Consider the following 17,160-nt stretch of genomic DNA (forward strand, 5'->3'; position numbering starts at 1 on the left):
ATACTATTAGAATAAACTGCTGCCCAGCAGCTGGTTGAGCAGCCTGGTTCAGCAAGGTCAATACAGAATGTGCTCAATAAGCCAATGTAATGGAGACAATTAAACCCACATGGGCGTTCGGTCTGGCAGTCAGCTCACTGAGGAGATTTCACTTGGCTTCTCTGCACTCTTTTTCTCACAGCACACAGACCTTGTGGTGGAGTTACATAAGGAGCTGAGACGAAATGAGAAACAGGCTGAGGGTGAGCGTTCAGACTGCACCACTGCTGCAGCTGCAGGCCTGAAGCATCTAGGTGAAGTAGTGATATAGTAGTGGAGCCTGTCTTGTCAGGAAAGTCTGGGGGAGAAATTACTCTTGACATTGAGCTAGCATGTAGGTATCAAGTATCAACAAACTCCATGCTGTAATATGGACATAATGTTTTGGCTCATTTTAAATCCTATTAAACATTTTTTATTATGCTGGCCTGCCAACATACAAAGCCCATTGTAACCTAACAACAATTTGAAAACATTCATAAACACACACACTCTCCCTCTCCTATCAAATCTCACACCAGCTTCTTATTTTTAAGTAAAACATCTGTAGTTAAATGAGGTCTGTGCAGTGCAGCAACGCTTTAGGACACTGTTAATGTAAGGGCTGTTATCAACAGGGAAGTTTGGCTGAGAAACAGGACACTTTTAAATGTGCTGTTGAACAATGATTTAGCATATTCACAAACTGCAAACTTCTCTGTCCATTGCTAGTAGTCCATGCAACTTGCAGACACACACACTTTGTAAAGGTTACAGTTTCCAAATTACCTCAAACATACTGTGGTATATTAGTGTTTTAGTTTATTTTTACTTACACTTACTCACTTGCATATACAACAATATAAAAGCTCAATAGGCCATTTCTCTTAAGTTGCTTGTGAGCTGTGAATGTTTCACAGAAGTTTGGTCCTATTATTATGCTATAATCCTTTTTTTCCTGTCTATCTGTCCGTCATATATCGATGTTCTGCACACAATTAAATGAATGTCAAAAATGTGTGTTTCATGACTAAAATGTGATTCTCCTGACATGCTGTAACCTGTCAGAAGGTCACTGTGCAGCAGGTTATGGTTGCATCTGTTTTTGACACTAGACTCCACATGTGTTTTGCTCAAAGCTAAGCCGATTACATCACATATGAAACACAAACACACCGTCTCCAACGGTCACACTACACCTAACTTCCTCTCACCTTCCTAATGGCAGCTCCTGCATCACATGGCAGATCACAAGCCGACGAGCTCTGCCAACACGCGCACAGCCGCTCTGCTCATGTGGTTCCATTTAGTGTCGTCAAATTTACCAGAATTTAGTCATATATTTTTTTCCCATGGTGTTGGTAACATGAGAGTCTGTTGTGGTGTTAAGCCACACACACGGGGCACAACACCACATCCTCCTCTGTCTGTTAATGCTGTACTGTAGTTGAGGATGTGTGCTTGTATGTTTGTGTGAGGATGGGAGTCACATTCTGTTACAACCAAACCATTATTTATACACCTATAAGAAAGATACACTCAGCCACACTCACATTCTCTTATATTTTGCTGATTGCCTACAGTCCTGACTTGTGGGGTCAACTTTATGATCTGGGGTAGCTTCAGTTAACCAGGTCTAGGTTCAGCAACGTTATGTGTCCAAACAATTAGGTCAGCTGAAAACCTAATTATCGTGAATAGCCAGGTGTTCCAGACATAGTCCGAGATAACTATGCAATAATTAGGGATGGGCTGATAACCTGTTTCAAGGTTCACATGTAACCTGCATGTACCATGAAAAAAAACTAGGTTATATGTTGCAACAGCAGGTAAAAACACCTAGCCTCTAACTATGTAAACAATTCAAAGTAATACTGTAAACTAAGCAAAGAACAGCCTGGACTACAACGCCTTTAGTTCAAATGTTTGCCAACTTCTCAGCCTACTGAGCTGTGACAGGAGACCCTGGAAAAACATGGACATCCCTCAACAGCCAGATAAGGCAAAGATAAATCGGTTAGGAGTGGACGTCTGTGCACGAAACACATAATGTGGGTCACAAGCACTAGCTGTAAATTTGCTCACAAATTGAGATCCTGAAGAAATTATTTTCCTTGAGGATGATTGTGTTTTTATAATACAATTTGTTTGTATTATCAGATTTAGTGGAAATCAGCCTGATTTCCACAAAAAACTGTTTGAATTTTGTCAAATTAAGGCTGTGGAAAAGGCGAAGGGGTTTGAATATTATTATTCAAACCCCTTCAACACTGAAATATCTTGATTTAAGTCCACCAACAGAAAATGGTTTAGGCCTTATTTGGAAATCCACACATCTATGAATATGAGACTCATAACTCAAAATATAAATCAGAGCAAAAATACATGATGTCAGAAAATCTGCATGCAGGGCTCAGAGAGAGGGTTTTGAGGTATTGATCTGGGAAAAGCCTCAACAATCTGGTTCCAAAAGTCACTATGGCCTAAATAATTTTAAATGGAAGAAGTGTCCAACAGCCAGAATTCTTCTTTTAACAGACTGCCCTGCCAGGCTGATCAGTGAGGGAGGACTTCTTTCAGAAAGGTCACCAAGAAGCTAATGGTGACTGTCTGAGTTCCTGTGTGGAGATGGTACAAAGGTTACTACAGCGCTTGATGAAGAAAGGACCCCACTGGGCCAGAAACTTTCCTCCCAACAGGTCAAATAACCGTAAAATCTCAGTTAACAGAGCAGGATTAAGGGATAAAAGTGAATGTGCTTGAATTGTTCAGCCAGAGCCCTGACTTTAGAAGCACAAAATGTCACCAGGAGACTTACAAAATTAAGAAGAACGACTACAGGTATACGTTTTTCCTTGCATCCAACTGCAAAGTTCATTTACTCTCTGTGAAATTAATATTTATTTTTCATACCAATATCGCAGCAGATGTTGATATATATTTTCTTCATTGTGTAAAATAAATAAACATAAAAAAGTAAGTAATCCCTCTCTTTGAAGAACTATTAAATATCATTATTAAATACATCATATGCAACCACACCCATGAAATCTGAAGAAACCTGTCTCCACATGAGGAGTCCGTGCTCAGATATTTTGCCCCCAGCTTTAACTTCTTGTTATAATTGTAAAGTATATTAAAACAGTGCTTATCAAAAAGGGTGTGAGAATTTTGACTTCTTTTCTCATATTTTCTACAAAGCATCTTGTTACCCATATGTATTTTCTAATGCTAATAGAATAAAGGAAATCTACTCAAATTACTCATCATTCAAATAGTACCATTACCTGTATTGTGTCATGTTAAAAGAAATACTGTACAGTAGGAAGAGAATAGAAAATAAGGTCAGGGAGAGAAAACTAACCACCGCTCTTCTTTGTTCACATGGAATTTTGTCCTCCACTGCGTAGTTTGACTGCAGTGGGGAACAATGCACTGATTCAGGCCAAAGTCATCAGTATTTTCTTCTATATCCAATATACTATCAATCAAGAGAGAGATAAAACCAGGGACTGTCACCTGAACTTTTTATGTGGAGCTTTAGAGGTGAGTGTGAACAATACCAATGCCGTTTTACAGCATAAACACAAGGATCCAGCATCAGGGAACTACGGTGGCTTTCACATACAAGAAAGAATGTGGTTCTCCTTTGTTTGCATGGTCCACTTCGAGTTTCGAGTTTCACATTCACAGCACATATTATCGAGTATATATTTCCAGAGGAAACACTCTTCCAATACTGGTGAACATGCAGGAAATGGACACTGAGATGGTAACATCTTTTAAGTACCTGGTTGTTCACATAAACGATAAACTGGACTGGTCTGATCATGCTGCTGCACACACACACAGGACGTGTCAGAGCAGACTCTAACTGTTGAGGAGACTATGGTCTTTTGGAGTTCAGGAAAAACTCCTTCAGACCTTCTACGACTCAGTAGTGGCATCAGCCATCTATTTTTTGAGTGGTCTGCTTGGGCAGTAGTATCTCAGCTGCAGACAGAAAGAGGCTGGACAGACTGATTTAAAAAAAGCCAGCTATGTCCTTGGCTGTCCCCTTGACCCAGTGGAGGTGGTGGGAGAGGAGAATGACTACCAAGCTATTATCTGCTGGACAATCTTTAACTTTTTATAGTTTATTGTTAATATGTATCTATAGTGTACTTTCTTGGAAATGTATGTTCATTACTTTCATCTTTACGGTCTTTGCCATGACAATGTAAATTTCACAACTGCAGGACTAATAAAGGATCTTCTTATCTTATTTTAAGGCTTATTTCAAGTCTACACACCAAACATTTTTTTATTTTAAAGTGATTATATATAGGAACCATGGTCAAATGAATCTAGAGTCATACATTGGCAACCACACCAAAAATAATCTGAAAGGTTTACTGCCAGATGATTTCAAACGCAAAGTGAAACATTAAAAACATATGCTTCAAATGCTTTGCGACTATGTGATCATTGACAGATGTGTCATGTCACCTAAAAGCCCTGCAGGCAGTCACAAATGAGGAAAAGCACCCATTTAATCCACCGGCCACAGCAGAACTTAACACATCAGGCGCTTTCACCATTTTCTCTCACAATAACGCTCAAAGTTGGTTTTATAACTCTGGATTTCAACGTTTTTGCTCAAACCTTCCCTATACTTAATTGGCATGATAAAGCCACAACAGACAGCTGCTTGTGTGCATCTGTGCGAAAGACACATTGACAGAGAAAGTCAGTGAGGAGTCGACTTAATAACCAAATAGAAAACAAACAAAGACATATATAGGAAATCACAAGAACGGAAATATACGATTAGATTGCTTCATACTGCTACTTGAATCCATATGTAGGGTGGGGACTGCACAATTAAATGAACCTCAGCTCTTATGTAATACACTGTTAGAGGTCACTCAGCAAGGCCCATTGCTGCACCCTGCATGCCTGAGAGAGTGTGTGGGTTTGTGCCAATGCTCAGGTAACTGAGCCAAATGGTCATACAGGACTAAAATGATGTCAGACATATGGAGAATAAGATCTGCATGTATGAGCGTGTGCATATAGTAAATGTAGAGCAGCTGCTGCTGCTATGTTGTGTTACCTAACACATAATAGGGACCACATGTCCTTCTCAGAATTATCGGGGTGTGTTTGAGGGTTGCAGGAGTGATGTCACCGCGTTTCATTGATTTAATATGTCTTGACACCGAGAAAGTTCCTGGATCCCATGTCGCATATGGGATCCAGGAACCGTCAACATGCTGCAGTCATACACTATTATTATTATTGGATGGTTCATTTACCGACACCGACAAACATGGAGGCTTTACAGAACTTTGACTGAATTTACTGAGCACTGCAACAGTGCACAACTTACAAACCCACACACATTCTCCTATGACTCTCCTGTATATTATACTGTGCTGGCTGCAGGACTTTGGGATACCTCAGTGTCTACCATAAAACACATAGAAAACGCACAACCACATTTGAATAGTACCACAAATACTTTAAGAAACACCAAAGTGAGGAAGGAAATATCAGGTACAACAAGTCAGTGTGTTGTTTTTTGTATTTGCGCTATATAGTGTGTATTTGACACTATACAATCACAATTATTCCTTGCAGCTTGGTGTGTGTTCCGCCATCGAAGCTCTATGCAGACAATTCCTATAATATAATTAAGGTCCATTCAACCTCAGCCTTTTCTTACTGTTTTGACTGACAGACCCTGAGTGGTAGAAAGTACACATTGTGTGTTTGAAACAGCTCATCTCTAAACCAAACAGACCTTTCTGTTTGACCATGAAAAACAAATGCAATCATTTCAACATGCTGCTAGGCTAATACAGCTAATAATATCTCTTTATTAGCCAATGCCATGCATGTGTGCAGATTGCAAAACACTTAAAGGTGAAGTAAGTAGCTTATAGTGACATCTAGAGGAGAGGCTGAAATTTACAACCAAGAACTGCATCTCTGCTCACCCCCTCCCTTCCCTGAGCGCTACGGTATCCGCAGCCGGTCAAATGTTGTCCTCATCGTCTTTCTCCGTGTCAGCAGATGAGGTTTGTGAGGCGAGGGAGAGGGCGAGCTACCGCGGCCGTAGCAGACGAAGCGGAGAGAGAGGAGGCGGGACTTCCGCTACAAGTAAAGTGACGCTTGATTTGTTCTCTCGCGTTTGTCCTTATAGGTTTCGGTAGAAACATGGCGTCTCGCTGCTAATAGTGGCTATGCAACCGCGGCCCGCGACCATGTTATTTTACATGACTTTTTAAAACACTACGAAAATGAAACAAAAACTATTATACAGCGACTAGACAAGGAGCACATAATATGTATACAAAAGTGGATTTTGGGTTATATAAACCCATAAATACTACACAGTGTCCCTTTAACTGAATGGCCCGACAGTGAGCAGATGAAACCTCTGCTGTGTGTATGAGCTCAGGACTGGAGACTTTGATTCTCATAGACTGTGGACCAGTGGGAATCAACTTTTTTTCAAATGCAATTGCTTTTGCCAAGCAAGTTCTCACTGGGCCCATGTTGTGACTGGGTCCAGGACATGTATTCAAGAAAGTGGAAGGAACGAAAAAGAAATGAACACATACGCCATTTCCACTGCAGGAACTTTTCTCATTTAACCTGGATTTTGAAAAACCTCAGCACGTTTCAATCAAAATTTCCTAGGGGAAAAAACTTTCCCTCGACCCCAAACTTTCACCGAAAGTACCTACTCGTGACGAGGGACTTTTCAGATTACCAGGAACTCTAGAGGGGTTGTGTGCTGAAGAACACTGATTGGTGGAGCAACCTTTGCAGCTGTTTAAGCCAGTGCGACTGCAACCCACCCTTAAACAAGATCTTTGAAAGAAGACGAAGACAGAACTTATTAATTTCGCCATCTGTAATTTCAAAAATATGGAGCAAAAGAAAAGGAAGGCTCTGCAGGACGTTGAGTCGGCTACAGGAAACGACCGAGTGTCGTTTTCTGGAAACACAAACCACACAGATTACTGGGAATTCTTTTCCTCAGGTTAATAAGTTCCTGGAATTGTTGGTGGAAAAGGGGCACAAGAGAAAAACTCAGCAGTGCTTCTTATTAGCACACTACAAAAACTACTTGATATCCTGTATCTGATGTTTACAGCCTCCTGACAAGAGGAGATTCGCAGCATTTCACTCAGACCAGTCCTTCAATCTGCAGTAGACTCACAGGTAAAGACATCAAACTGTCTGAGGCTGAGGTGAACGCAGAAAGAGTGCATCATTCAAGTCGTGTTGCAGCATCTCATTACCTGCTATATTAAACAGTTTAAACAATAATTACATAATAAATATGAGACGTATTAAATCGCACTTCAAATCATAGAATAGTTGACACACGCCCCTTCCAAAGTTCATTACAGATGGAAAGTCTGTTCACGATTTGGTGTTCCACTTACTATTTAATGATTGTTTGCTAATGTCCCCACAGAGAGACTGTAGTGCGGATAACATTTAATTACATTTGAAGTGATGCAGACTGTGTGCGAACCTTCAACACATTGAGGACCTTGTTTTTCATGAAACAAAACAAAGACAAACACACACAAGAACAAACAAAAGCGTGCACGTGCACACACGTACACGCACGCACAAGCCGATGTGTTTGAATTCCTTCCAGGGCCGTGGCCCAGAATCCAGCTCAGCACAATGAGAAAGCCACTTGAGTCATCTCAGACAAAAGTACAGTAACAAATGTTGACGTCTGCATCTTTTATGAAAGTACAGGCACGCACATCAGTCAACCACAACAGTGAGGAAGAGTCACGAAAATCAATCCCAGCTGTGACGTGAGCGTTTACCCCAGTAAAAAAGTGTTTAGAAAAATATTCCCTGTCGCTAGGTTGCTTTGGCATAATCCTCAAAATACACTGTGTGAATTTTACTACATAATAAAAGGCACAAATAATGTATTTACTAGCACCTATTTCCATTAATTTTTTGTATTAGTCTTTACTACACAAAGTCTCAGGTGCAGTAGCATTCAGTATACTAATAAGTGTACTTAGTGTACTAATACTGCAGTTACAATATATGTAACTTTATTGTCAACATATGACAATAAACCTCTTCAATCTTGAATCTTGAATATGAATTGAGACACACACACCTTTTCAAATAATTCATAATAATTCAAGTGTCAATAGTGCCAACATTAAGTTCATATTCTCTTTTTTTCTCTTTCGTTTGTCTCACACTGTTCCCTCTTTTCACACAGACATTGGCTTTTATAAATTAGCAGGGCTTTAAAATGCACAAAAACCAAACATACATAAAGGGGGGGGGGGGCGAAACAGTGTGGGCACGTTCATATTAACATAGTATTTTAACTTAATGTTTAGTGGTAAAACATTTCTTAATAGTAAAAAGAACAAAACCAAACCTGTATTGAATGCAGAGGGATAGAAGGACACACCACAGTGTTAACATTTTGTGTTTTCTCTGTTTGTTTTGTAGAATTCACAGAAGAAAAGTATGCATATTTTTATTGTAAACTGTGTACAACAGAACCTTAAATGCAAAATACTCAGCTGAAGTGATAAGGGAAAACTGGGTCGATTGAAGAACACCTTCAAGCAAAGGGTTTTGTTATTCTATGTGAATTTGTTTCCATTGAGCATACATTTACATTCTGCTTATTAAATTAGGTGTTATTCTTTCCTGTATACAATGAATGTAACAGCTAAATCAGACTGTAAATGTACACAATAATTGAGTAAACTGGGGAAATGTGATGTAGCGACGCCCCCTAGTGGCCTAAATCTTGACTTACAGTTTTATACATGCTACTGAACAGGAGTGTGGACAAAAACAGACTGGACATTCAGTGTGGTCTAACCTCCTTGGCTGAGAGCGGCGGTCATCCTCACCACTGCCGGACTCCTAAAGAGGGAATAAGATAGAAACAATAATTTTAATGTTCAATTAGATTAGAATAGATTTGACATTACTGATCCCACACTGGGCCAATTTACTATACTGGCGAACATTCACAGTCGGAGGTGCTGTAACGAACTGCTACTCATACAGAACACACTGACCAGAGACCTGGGTGGCCATTTGCTTCACATGCTGAGTCAGACTCAATTAACCTTGCATTAAAGAGTGCCACGTTTGCTGGCAGACTTTCATCTGGGACTCAAGTCACATGGCAGGGTCAGTGTGGTATTTTAACTGAGGCTCAGGGCAGGCACCAAGGATAAGTCTGAAACAGACTGCGTGTCCGTGCCCTCCCTGCTCTGCCGTTCCAAAATGCAATCATCCTCCTCCCCCACCACTGCAACCAGCGCAGTTCACCACATTGACCATTTTAATCCCTGCTTGTTTCACTAATCCCTCACAAAACTCTGGGAACTTTTTATTTGGCATCAATCTGTCAATCCTGGCAAATACACACGCACAAGCAAAACCACAGAGACATTTCCCCATATGTAAAAGGACCCACAAAGATATGCATGGATTCATAATAATATTACAATATTTTTAGGCTATGTCACAATGTACTGGCTAAAGCGGGACACAGATTTTTGACTGAGCTGAGGGAAAGTTTTCTTTTCACAGGGTTGTGCTTCTGATAGGACAGGGACTGCATTATTGTAAATATTGTGTGATATTCTTAAGAAAATTTGCATTTTTTGGCTTTTAGGTAAACCTTGAGACACTCTGTTTTTTCTGTTCAATAAGAATTTTTTTGCTGCAATTTGTTATTTTTTCAAAAATCTCTCAGAGGCAAACCTTAATCTTAAATTATCGGACTTTTTATTCATAATAATTATCAATATTGATGGATTTTTAATCGTGATAATGTTTTTGGCCATAACTGTCCAGCGCTACTTCAAGATGAAGAGTTGTTAAATTCATATGTTTATTCCATGTCAATGTTTTCTTTATAATTTGAATCAATATTTGATTAAATGTCTCAATATCAGCACAGCAACAGTCTTTAAAAAAATAATAATAATAATAGATTAAGTCGTCACCTATTACGACATCTAAAATCTAAAACAATATCTTTCACAGTTTTGATAGAATATTGATATATTGCCCAGCCATATGGCTCACTAAGATAAACAATAACTAATGTCCAAAAGCTAGTGCTCATTAACGCTGATGCAAGATGATGATGATGGAGGAGGAAGATCAGGCAGAGAGCTGAATGCAGTAGGTCATGAGGAGCATAGGATTGAGGAGGAGGAGGAAGGTGCATCTACATGAGTGATTAGGTATTGAAAGATGATCTCTGCCTCATCATCATCAGCTGCCCAACAGTCTGCAGTCAAGACAGCAAACTATGGTGACACAGAAGAAATGGAATCCATGCTCAGACTCATATGCTCCCTGCACACCACAGATCTGCAGAGCTCAGCATATTTCTAAGACAAGTGAGATACCAGTATACTATTACACCTCTGCAAAGCACTCACACACACACCACTGATATGACTGTGCTGTATATACTTTCCAATGTATGACAAATACCATAATAAGCCTGCTCATGGTTTGGGTATAATGTACAGGCTGATCTCCATGGTTACCATGTCACTGCATGGATGTGTAGGGAGTGGTCTTAAAGCCAATGAGAACAGGGGATGTGATGTGCTGCTAGGCAGATTACTGTGCACAACCACTGAAGGGTGTCTATTCTGCACTGTAAAGCAAACCTTATTAATCAATGGGTCAATGATCTGTGTTTCATTTGTCAAAGTGCTGGAAAAGCAATTTCAGAGCAGCATACAGGGAAGATCCTATCACAGATGCATTCAAATAGCAGCAACATTCAAGCTGCAAGGGTTTCCTTTAAGAGCTCATTCCCAGCTTTTTCCAGCTCAGCTCTTCCGTCTCTTTCCCAGGTTGTGACTGCTCTCTGTCCCCACTCTCAGCAAAAACATCCCACAAGAGAGCTCACATGGCTGCTCCCCATCCAAAATGGGTCTTGTGACAAGCAGCTGGTAACCTCCACATTGGATCATTTCACTGCCTCAAAGGTCAATTAAATGTTTGACTTGGGCACTGTTTGTTTGATCTGCCCTAGATTGGATATAATTGTAATTACATTTCCTTTTAAATGTTTAATGTTGTCACTGCCTATAACTTTATTCTCTTCAGGACTTGTTAAAATACCCCCACCGAGCAAAATTCAGCAAACAGTCCCAGCCATTATATGATGCTGATTTTGTCAACCGTCCCTCTGCTGGGGATTTTCCTAATCCATTCATCATAATTTGCATGGCTGTCTCGTGATTCTCCATCAACCTTCGCCATGATGTCTGGTAAAACAAGTCACTCCAAAACAGCAAGGACAGATTGGAGTTGCATGTGGCTGAACACTGCACTGTGTCATGTTGACAACAGGTCACAATCTCCAGCTATAAGATGTGTTTTTGGACATCCAGCCACGGGTGTAGGCATCATTAGTACAGCATAGGTCTTATCTATAGCAGCCACACCACCACCACCATCAGCCCAGTATGAGTCTGTGTCAGGAGTTTGACAGCAGACATGGGAAGCCTCAAAGTGTCAGAGGGGATAAGAGGACTGTACCAACAAGGTCTGACAGGACTGTCACACTTACCTGCTTTACAGGCTGCTCTACCACGGCCTTCACCGTCACTACACTGACCAGTGATAGAAGCAAGTGAGCCACAGCAGTCCAAACATGACTGACCAATAACATAACAACAAGAAGCATAACGCAACATGAGATGAAATAACATAATAATATATAACAGAACAGTAAAGGCAACATAACATAATACTGTTTAACATAGCACAGAAGGAAACATTACGTGAAATAACAAATACTGACATGATACAAACAATAACATAACACAACACATCAACAAAGATTAATAGTGTATAAAAAACACACACAACATAAAATAAAAAAAAACGGAAAGCAACATAACACAACACAGGACAACATGACAAATAACACAACATAACCCATAATATCACACAACACAGCATAATGGGACATCACAACACAACAATGTTCTAACAATATCAAACTATTCAACGAAACATACATTGTGTAACATATAACACAACACAAACTAAGGCTGTGACAATAAATTGATTATTAATCAATTACTAAATGAATGGTCAACTATTTTGATAATAAGAATGATTTTTCAGCATTTTAAATGTGAATATGTTCTGGTTTCTTTACTCCATATAACTTTTCTGACATTTTATGGAGCTTTTAAGTACTCGATAATCGACAGATGAACCGATTATGAAAATAATCGTTCTAGTTGAAGCCCTACAATAAACACAACACAACCTCAAAACATGAACAAAATAAAATAAAACAAGATTTAACACATCATAACATAAACAGAACAACTGGTTTTGCCTGTCGTTATTAGTATATGTTATAGTTTGTTGATGCTCTGAAACGAAGGAAGTGTTAGCCTGTTCACTGCTAATACTGCAGAGCTAAGTTCGGTTAGTTTTCTTGGCTGGTTAACTTTAAACACATCTCAATAACTTCAGGACCAGTCAGTGTTTTACTTGCTGGACCACAATAAGTTAGCTAGTCAGTGTGTTGTTAGCAGCCAGGTTAGCCTCCCATGTGAACCATGACCGGGTACAACTGGGCTAACGTTTCGAAAAGTCTGACCGAGACAGAGGCGAGGATGTCAAACCACTTACAGACACGCAGGGGCTGGAGGTGGTGCTCGGTGTCGGTGACCGCTGGACGGTGACCAGGGCCATTCCGGCTGCTGCTGCTGCTGCTCTGACCTCGGTCACCTCGGAGAGTACCGCGCCGGGTCGACAGACATTATTTCAGACAGGAGCCACAGTGAAACCTCCACTGAGCTCCAAGGCTTTCACTGTGGTCACTGCTGCTCGGTTTCCCTGCTAGTGTCAAGTTACACTGAATCATCGCGTGGATCCGGTAAATTCGCTTTTCAAAATAAAATAAAATAAAGTATTTAGGCAATGTTCGTTTTCTGCGATTGTCAAACTGTCAGTGAAGCACAAATCATTATACTCCACCCATACAGCTTATTTTAGATGAAAGCCTAAACTTAGTTACAGAACAGACACAATGTTGCAAGTAATTTAGTAGCATCAATAAAGTGAAAAAAACAACTCTTGTTTTGTTTTTAAACCAATACACATGTAAGTGTTTTTGTTGGTTTGTGTAATGCAAACGGCGTAGAGCGTTTCAAATATACTACAGTATTTATTTTTATTTATTATTATTATTATTATTATTATTATTATTATTATTATTATTATTGTTATTATTATTATTTTAATATAAAGCTCAGCAGATTTCTAAGACAAGTGAGTAAGTGGGTATAAATGCATGTATTGTAGTAGTATAGTAGTCGTATTTACTGCTGTTTTAAAGAAATTGACAAAACAACATGTTGTGATAAGGCTTCACTGTGTATTTTTTGAAAGGTTAAAAAAATACTATATCGTAAAAACAATTGGAGGTATCCTTTTATTTTGATAGGCTTCCGTGCCCCGTTATTTCTGAGTACAACTGTAGTAACACCAAGGAGCAGGCCGTGCCCTGTTGTTGCGCATGCGCTCTGGTTACCAGCTGTCAAAAGGACTGACATCCACCCCCCATTCATACAAATATCACTGCCAGTCATCAATTAAGTCAAATAAACTGGAAAATGGTACGGATCGATATGTAAGATTTCTCTCTGGTTTTAGGGTTAGAATTAAGGCTGGGTCAGGTTTAGGTATTAAGCTGTGATGGTTATGGTTAAGGTCAGGGGCTAGGGGGAAGCATTATGTCTGAGTGTCCACACAAATAATGTAAAACCAGCATGTGTGTGTGTGTGTGTGTGTGTGTCATGATGTTGGTTAGGTGACATAAAGCAGCATGAATAATGCATCACGGTGTTCCTCTGTGTTTCTACACAGGATGTGCAGCAGTAGAACACCTGACCTCACATCTCACTGGCTTCCATTTTTTCCACTTACCCATGTCTCCTGGGAGAGTAGAGGTGGTGGTGGGGCTTGTGGTGTGAAAGCAGGGGGAGGTGTGTGCATGTGTGTGTGAATATATAGAGGGTCATGAAGGAGATGAAAGATGGAAGGGAGATACGTTGCACCTTGACGGACCCTTCCATACCTCTATTGTTGATCTGAGGTGTCAAATCACAGACGACAACAAACACTGCTACTTTGTCTTTTTTTCCCCACTGTCCAATAAAAGCACAACAATAATTTGGAAGTCATTACACAGTAAGAGTGGATGTGCAGGGATGGAGTGTGTGTTGGGGACACAGAGGAAGGTGTAGATGCATGGGTGTGAAGCTGAGGTCTACACAAGGACTCACTCATTCCATTATCTGGGTCATTGCCTCCTTCCACTCTTCCTCTCCCCCCTGTCCTCATCCTCCATTATTCCACCCTTCCCTTTTTTTATTGATCAAATCATAAGCCTCAGTGGTACAAGCGTAGTAGATGAGGAATAGGAAAATAATAAAACAGAAAGCAGTGATTACTTAGCACTTGAGGAGGATGAATAGTGGTGAAAGACAGGAGCGATAGAACTATAGAAAAATCATACGATGGAAATGATGGCAGATAAAGACATGACAGAATGATTGATGACTCTCATATTCACCCCCCTCCATATGCAGCCTTGTAGTCAGGGTGGAGCCCACGAGGCCCCTCACACGATGTTCAGAAATTGAATGATCCTGCTCCTCCTAAAGGTTAGACAGATATAGATATTATATGCGTGTCCCATAGAACTCAGCCCTCTGCCATTTGGGCTGAAAACACAATACCTAAACCACGTTTATGAGACTGGGATGTGACAAAAGCGCAAACTGAAGAGGGATGCTGGAAGAAGAGGAAGAATAAAAATCACAGATAACCATAGCAGCGCAAAGAGAGACCTGGGAAGTGAGGGTGTTAGAGATTACAAGATTTGGATTAGAGAAGAGGATGAGGCTACGTAAGAGATTTATAACAGTCAGGATTTAAGACAATCCTCCTTACAATTAAAGCTCCGCTCTGAATCAGGTGAGGTTTGTGTTTGTACATGATATTCCTTATGTCGTGGGGACCTTATGGGGACTTGTCTTCCTCATGGCGACAAAAACCATGTCCCCATAATCTTAATTAGTACATTTTAAGGTGAAGACCATGTTTTTAAAGTTAGGATGAGGTCAGGGTCAGGGTTAGGATTAGGATTAGGTCAGTAGTAATATGGTTAAAGGTAGAGTAAGTCTCCAGGAAATGAATGTAAGTCAGTGCGATGTCCTTTCCGTGTGTGTGTGTGTGTGTGTGTGTGTGTGTGTGTGTGTGTGTGTGTGTGTGTGTGTGTGTGTGTGTGTGTGTGTGTGTGTGTGTGTGTGTGTGTGTGTGTGTGTGTGTGTGTGTGTGTGACAGAATACTTCCATTGTCCATTGTTTTTATATATGGTCTATGCGTGCACTAAGGAAGCTATATGTGACCTGTCAAAATGGCTGCTGTGCAAAAGGACCCATCCATCCACTGCCTATCAACATGAAGGTCGCTGAGCTGCTGGAGCCAGTCCCAGCTGTCGTAGGTCGAAAGGTGGGGTACAACCTGGACAGGTCACCAGTCCATCGCAGGGCCAACATAATATAGAGATAACAACCAATCACTCACACACTCCCAGGCAATTTAGTGAATACTGGCATCGACACATTCTATTGTTTTTATTTTGTTTTGTTTTTGGACTGTGGGAACCAGAGAACATGGAGACAGCACACACACACACATGGAGGACATGCAAACTCCACACAGAAAGACCTGGACCGTGGCCCCATGCAAAATTGAAATAATTGAAAATAAATTGAGACCTATATCAAAGTAAAATCACTGTTGACTTAAAATGTTGAGTTTTTCACATTTCAGGTATACATTCACTGAGTCATTTTGTTTTCACCTATACTAATCAAATATACTCCAATGATGATGTCATTGTCTACTGCTGTTAATGCTGTATTTTTTCTCTCTTCCACACCCTGATCACCTCACACTCCTGTCCATAGAGCTCCAGTCCCCCTAGTGGCCAAATCACATCAACCCAAGTGGTTCTGGTTCTCGTGTCATGATGATACTACACATAACCAACAGGGGGGGATGTGGCCCCATTTAAAAAATATTCTTAGTCCTATACGAGAGACTGGAAAGAAGAGATGCTCTTTTTTCAGATTAAGACGAATGAATAAAACCTGGTTCATATGCATTTAAAGCTGTAACTAGTTTGTAATATGTCTAAAAACATAATTTGTCTTATGTTGTGTCTTATGTGAACTGTGATAGCAGCAAACTGACAGCAGGCAAAGAGCACTGAAGTTAAGTTCACTTCTACTTATCAGAGGTGTTCACAGTTTGTAACATAATTGTCCCAGAGTAACTGTGTGATTACAATAACCAGTCTCTCTTCTTTTTATTATTACTTTTCATTCGCATTCTGCAGTCAAAGCTGAACACATAACTGATTCATAAACTTAATCATTATTATTTAGAAACTTAAGCAAATACCAATATATGTATTTGAATTCATTAGAAGGATTGCCCCCATTTTATGATGCAGCGTTTCATTTTCAAAGTGGTCCCATCAACACAATTATAGAACAAACAAACAAGAAGAATTAGATACTATGACCCAAAGGGAAATTAAACACACACACATATATATATATACAGTTTATGTACAGTTAAAGCCTTTAATCAAATATTCTTGCAAGGAAGGGAAATTGGCTTTGTGGAAAGAACAGGAAATAAATGTGCAAACCCTTTACATGACTTTTCCTTGCCTTGGTCATTGAGGAATTGAAAGTATCTAGGAGCCAAGAACCTGCCTTAAGCGAACGACTTTTGCCACTATATATATAGTTCATACAAAGACCAGTTATACAGTAGGTGTGAAAAATTTAAAACATGACCATGTTGTTTTAAGATGAGAATATAAGGAAGTCATGAAGCAACTAAATGAGATGAAATAAAAACTATTCCACTATATGAGAAAACTTAATAGATCTCAGTATAAGACTAATTATATTCTTCAAAGATATTTGGCATGCTTTGACAAAGCAGGTGCCATATATTATATAATATCCAATAATTATATACTTTTCATCC

General features: G+C 39.8%; 1 protein-coding gene across 1 annotated transcript in view; it reads right to left on the minus strand.

Moving 5' to 3' along the window:
- The window catches only part of ssh2a (slingshot protein phosphatase 2a), a 33,122-nt gene extending 20,289 nt beyond the window's left edge, over positions 1–12,833 (minus strand). The window contains exons 1-2 of the mRNA XM_083886106.1: positions 12,715–12,833; positions 8,900–8,943 (exon numbers count right to left, since the gene is read on the minus strand). Coding sequence (XP_083742232.1) covers positions 8,900–8,943; positions 12,715–12,777 — 107 coding nt within the window. The 5' untranslated portion in view covers positions 12,778–12,833. The remainder of the gene's footprint in view (positions 1–8,899; positions 8,944–12,714) is intronic.
- Between the last annotated feature and the right edge of the window lie 4,327 nt (positions 12,834–17,160).

Source organism: Microchirus variegatus (assembly GCF_963457635.1).
Source record: "Microchirus variegatus genome assembly, chromosome: 3".
Lineage (NCBI taxonomy): Eukaryota > Metazoa > Chordata > Actinopteri > Pleuronectiformes > Soleidae > Microchirus > Microchirus variegatus.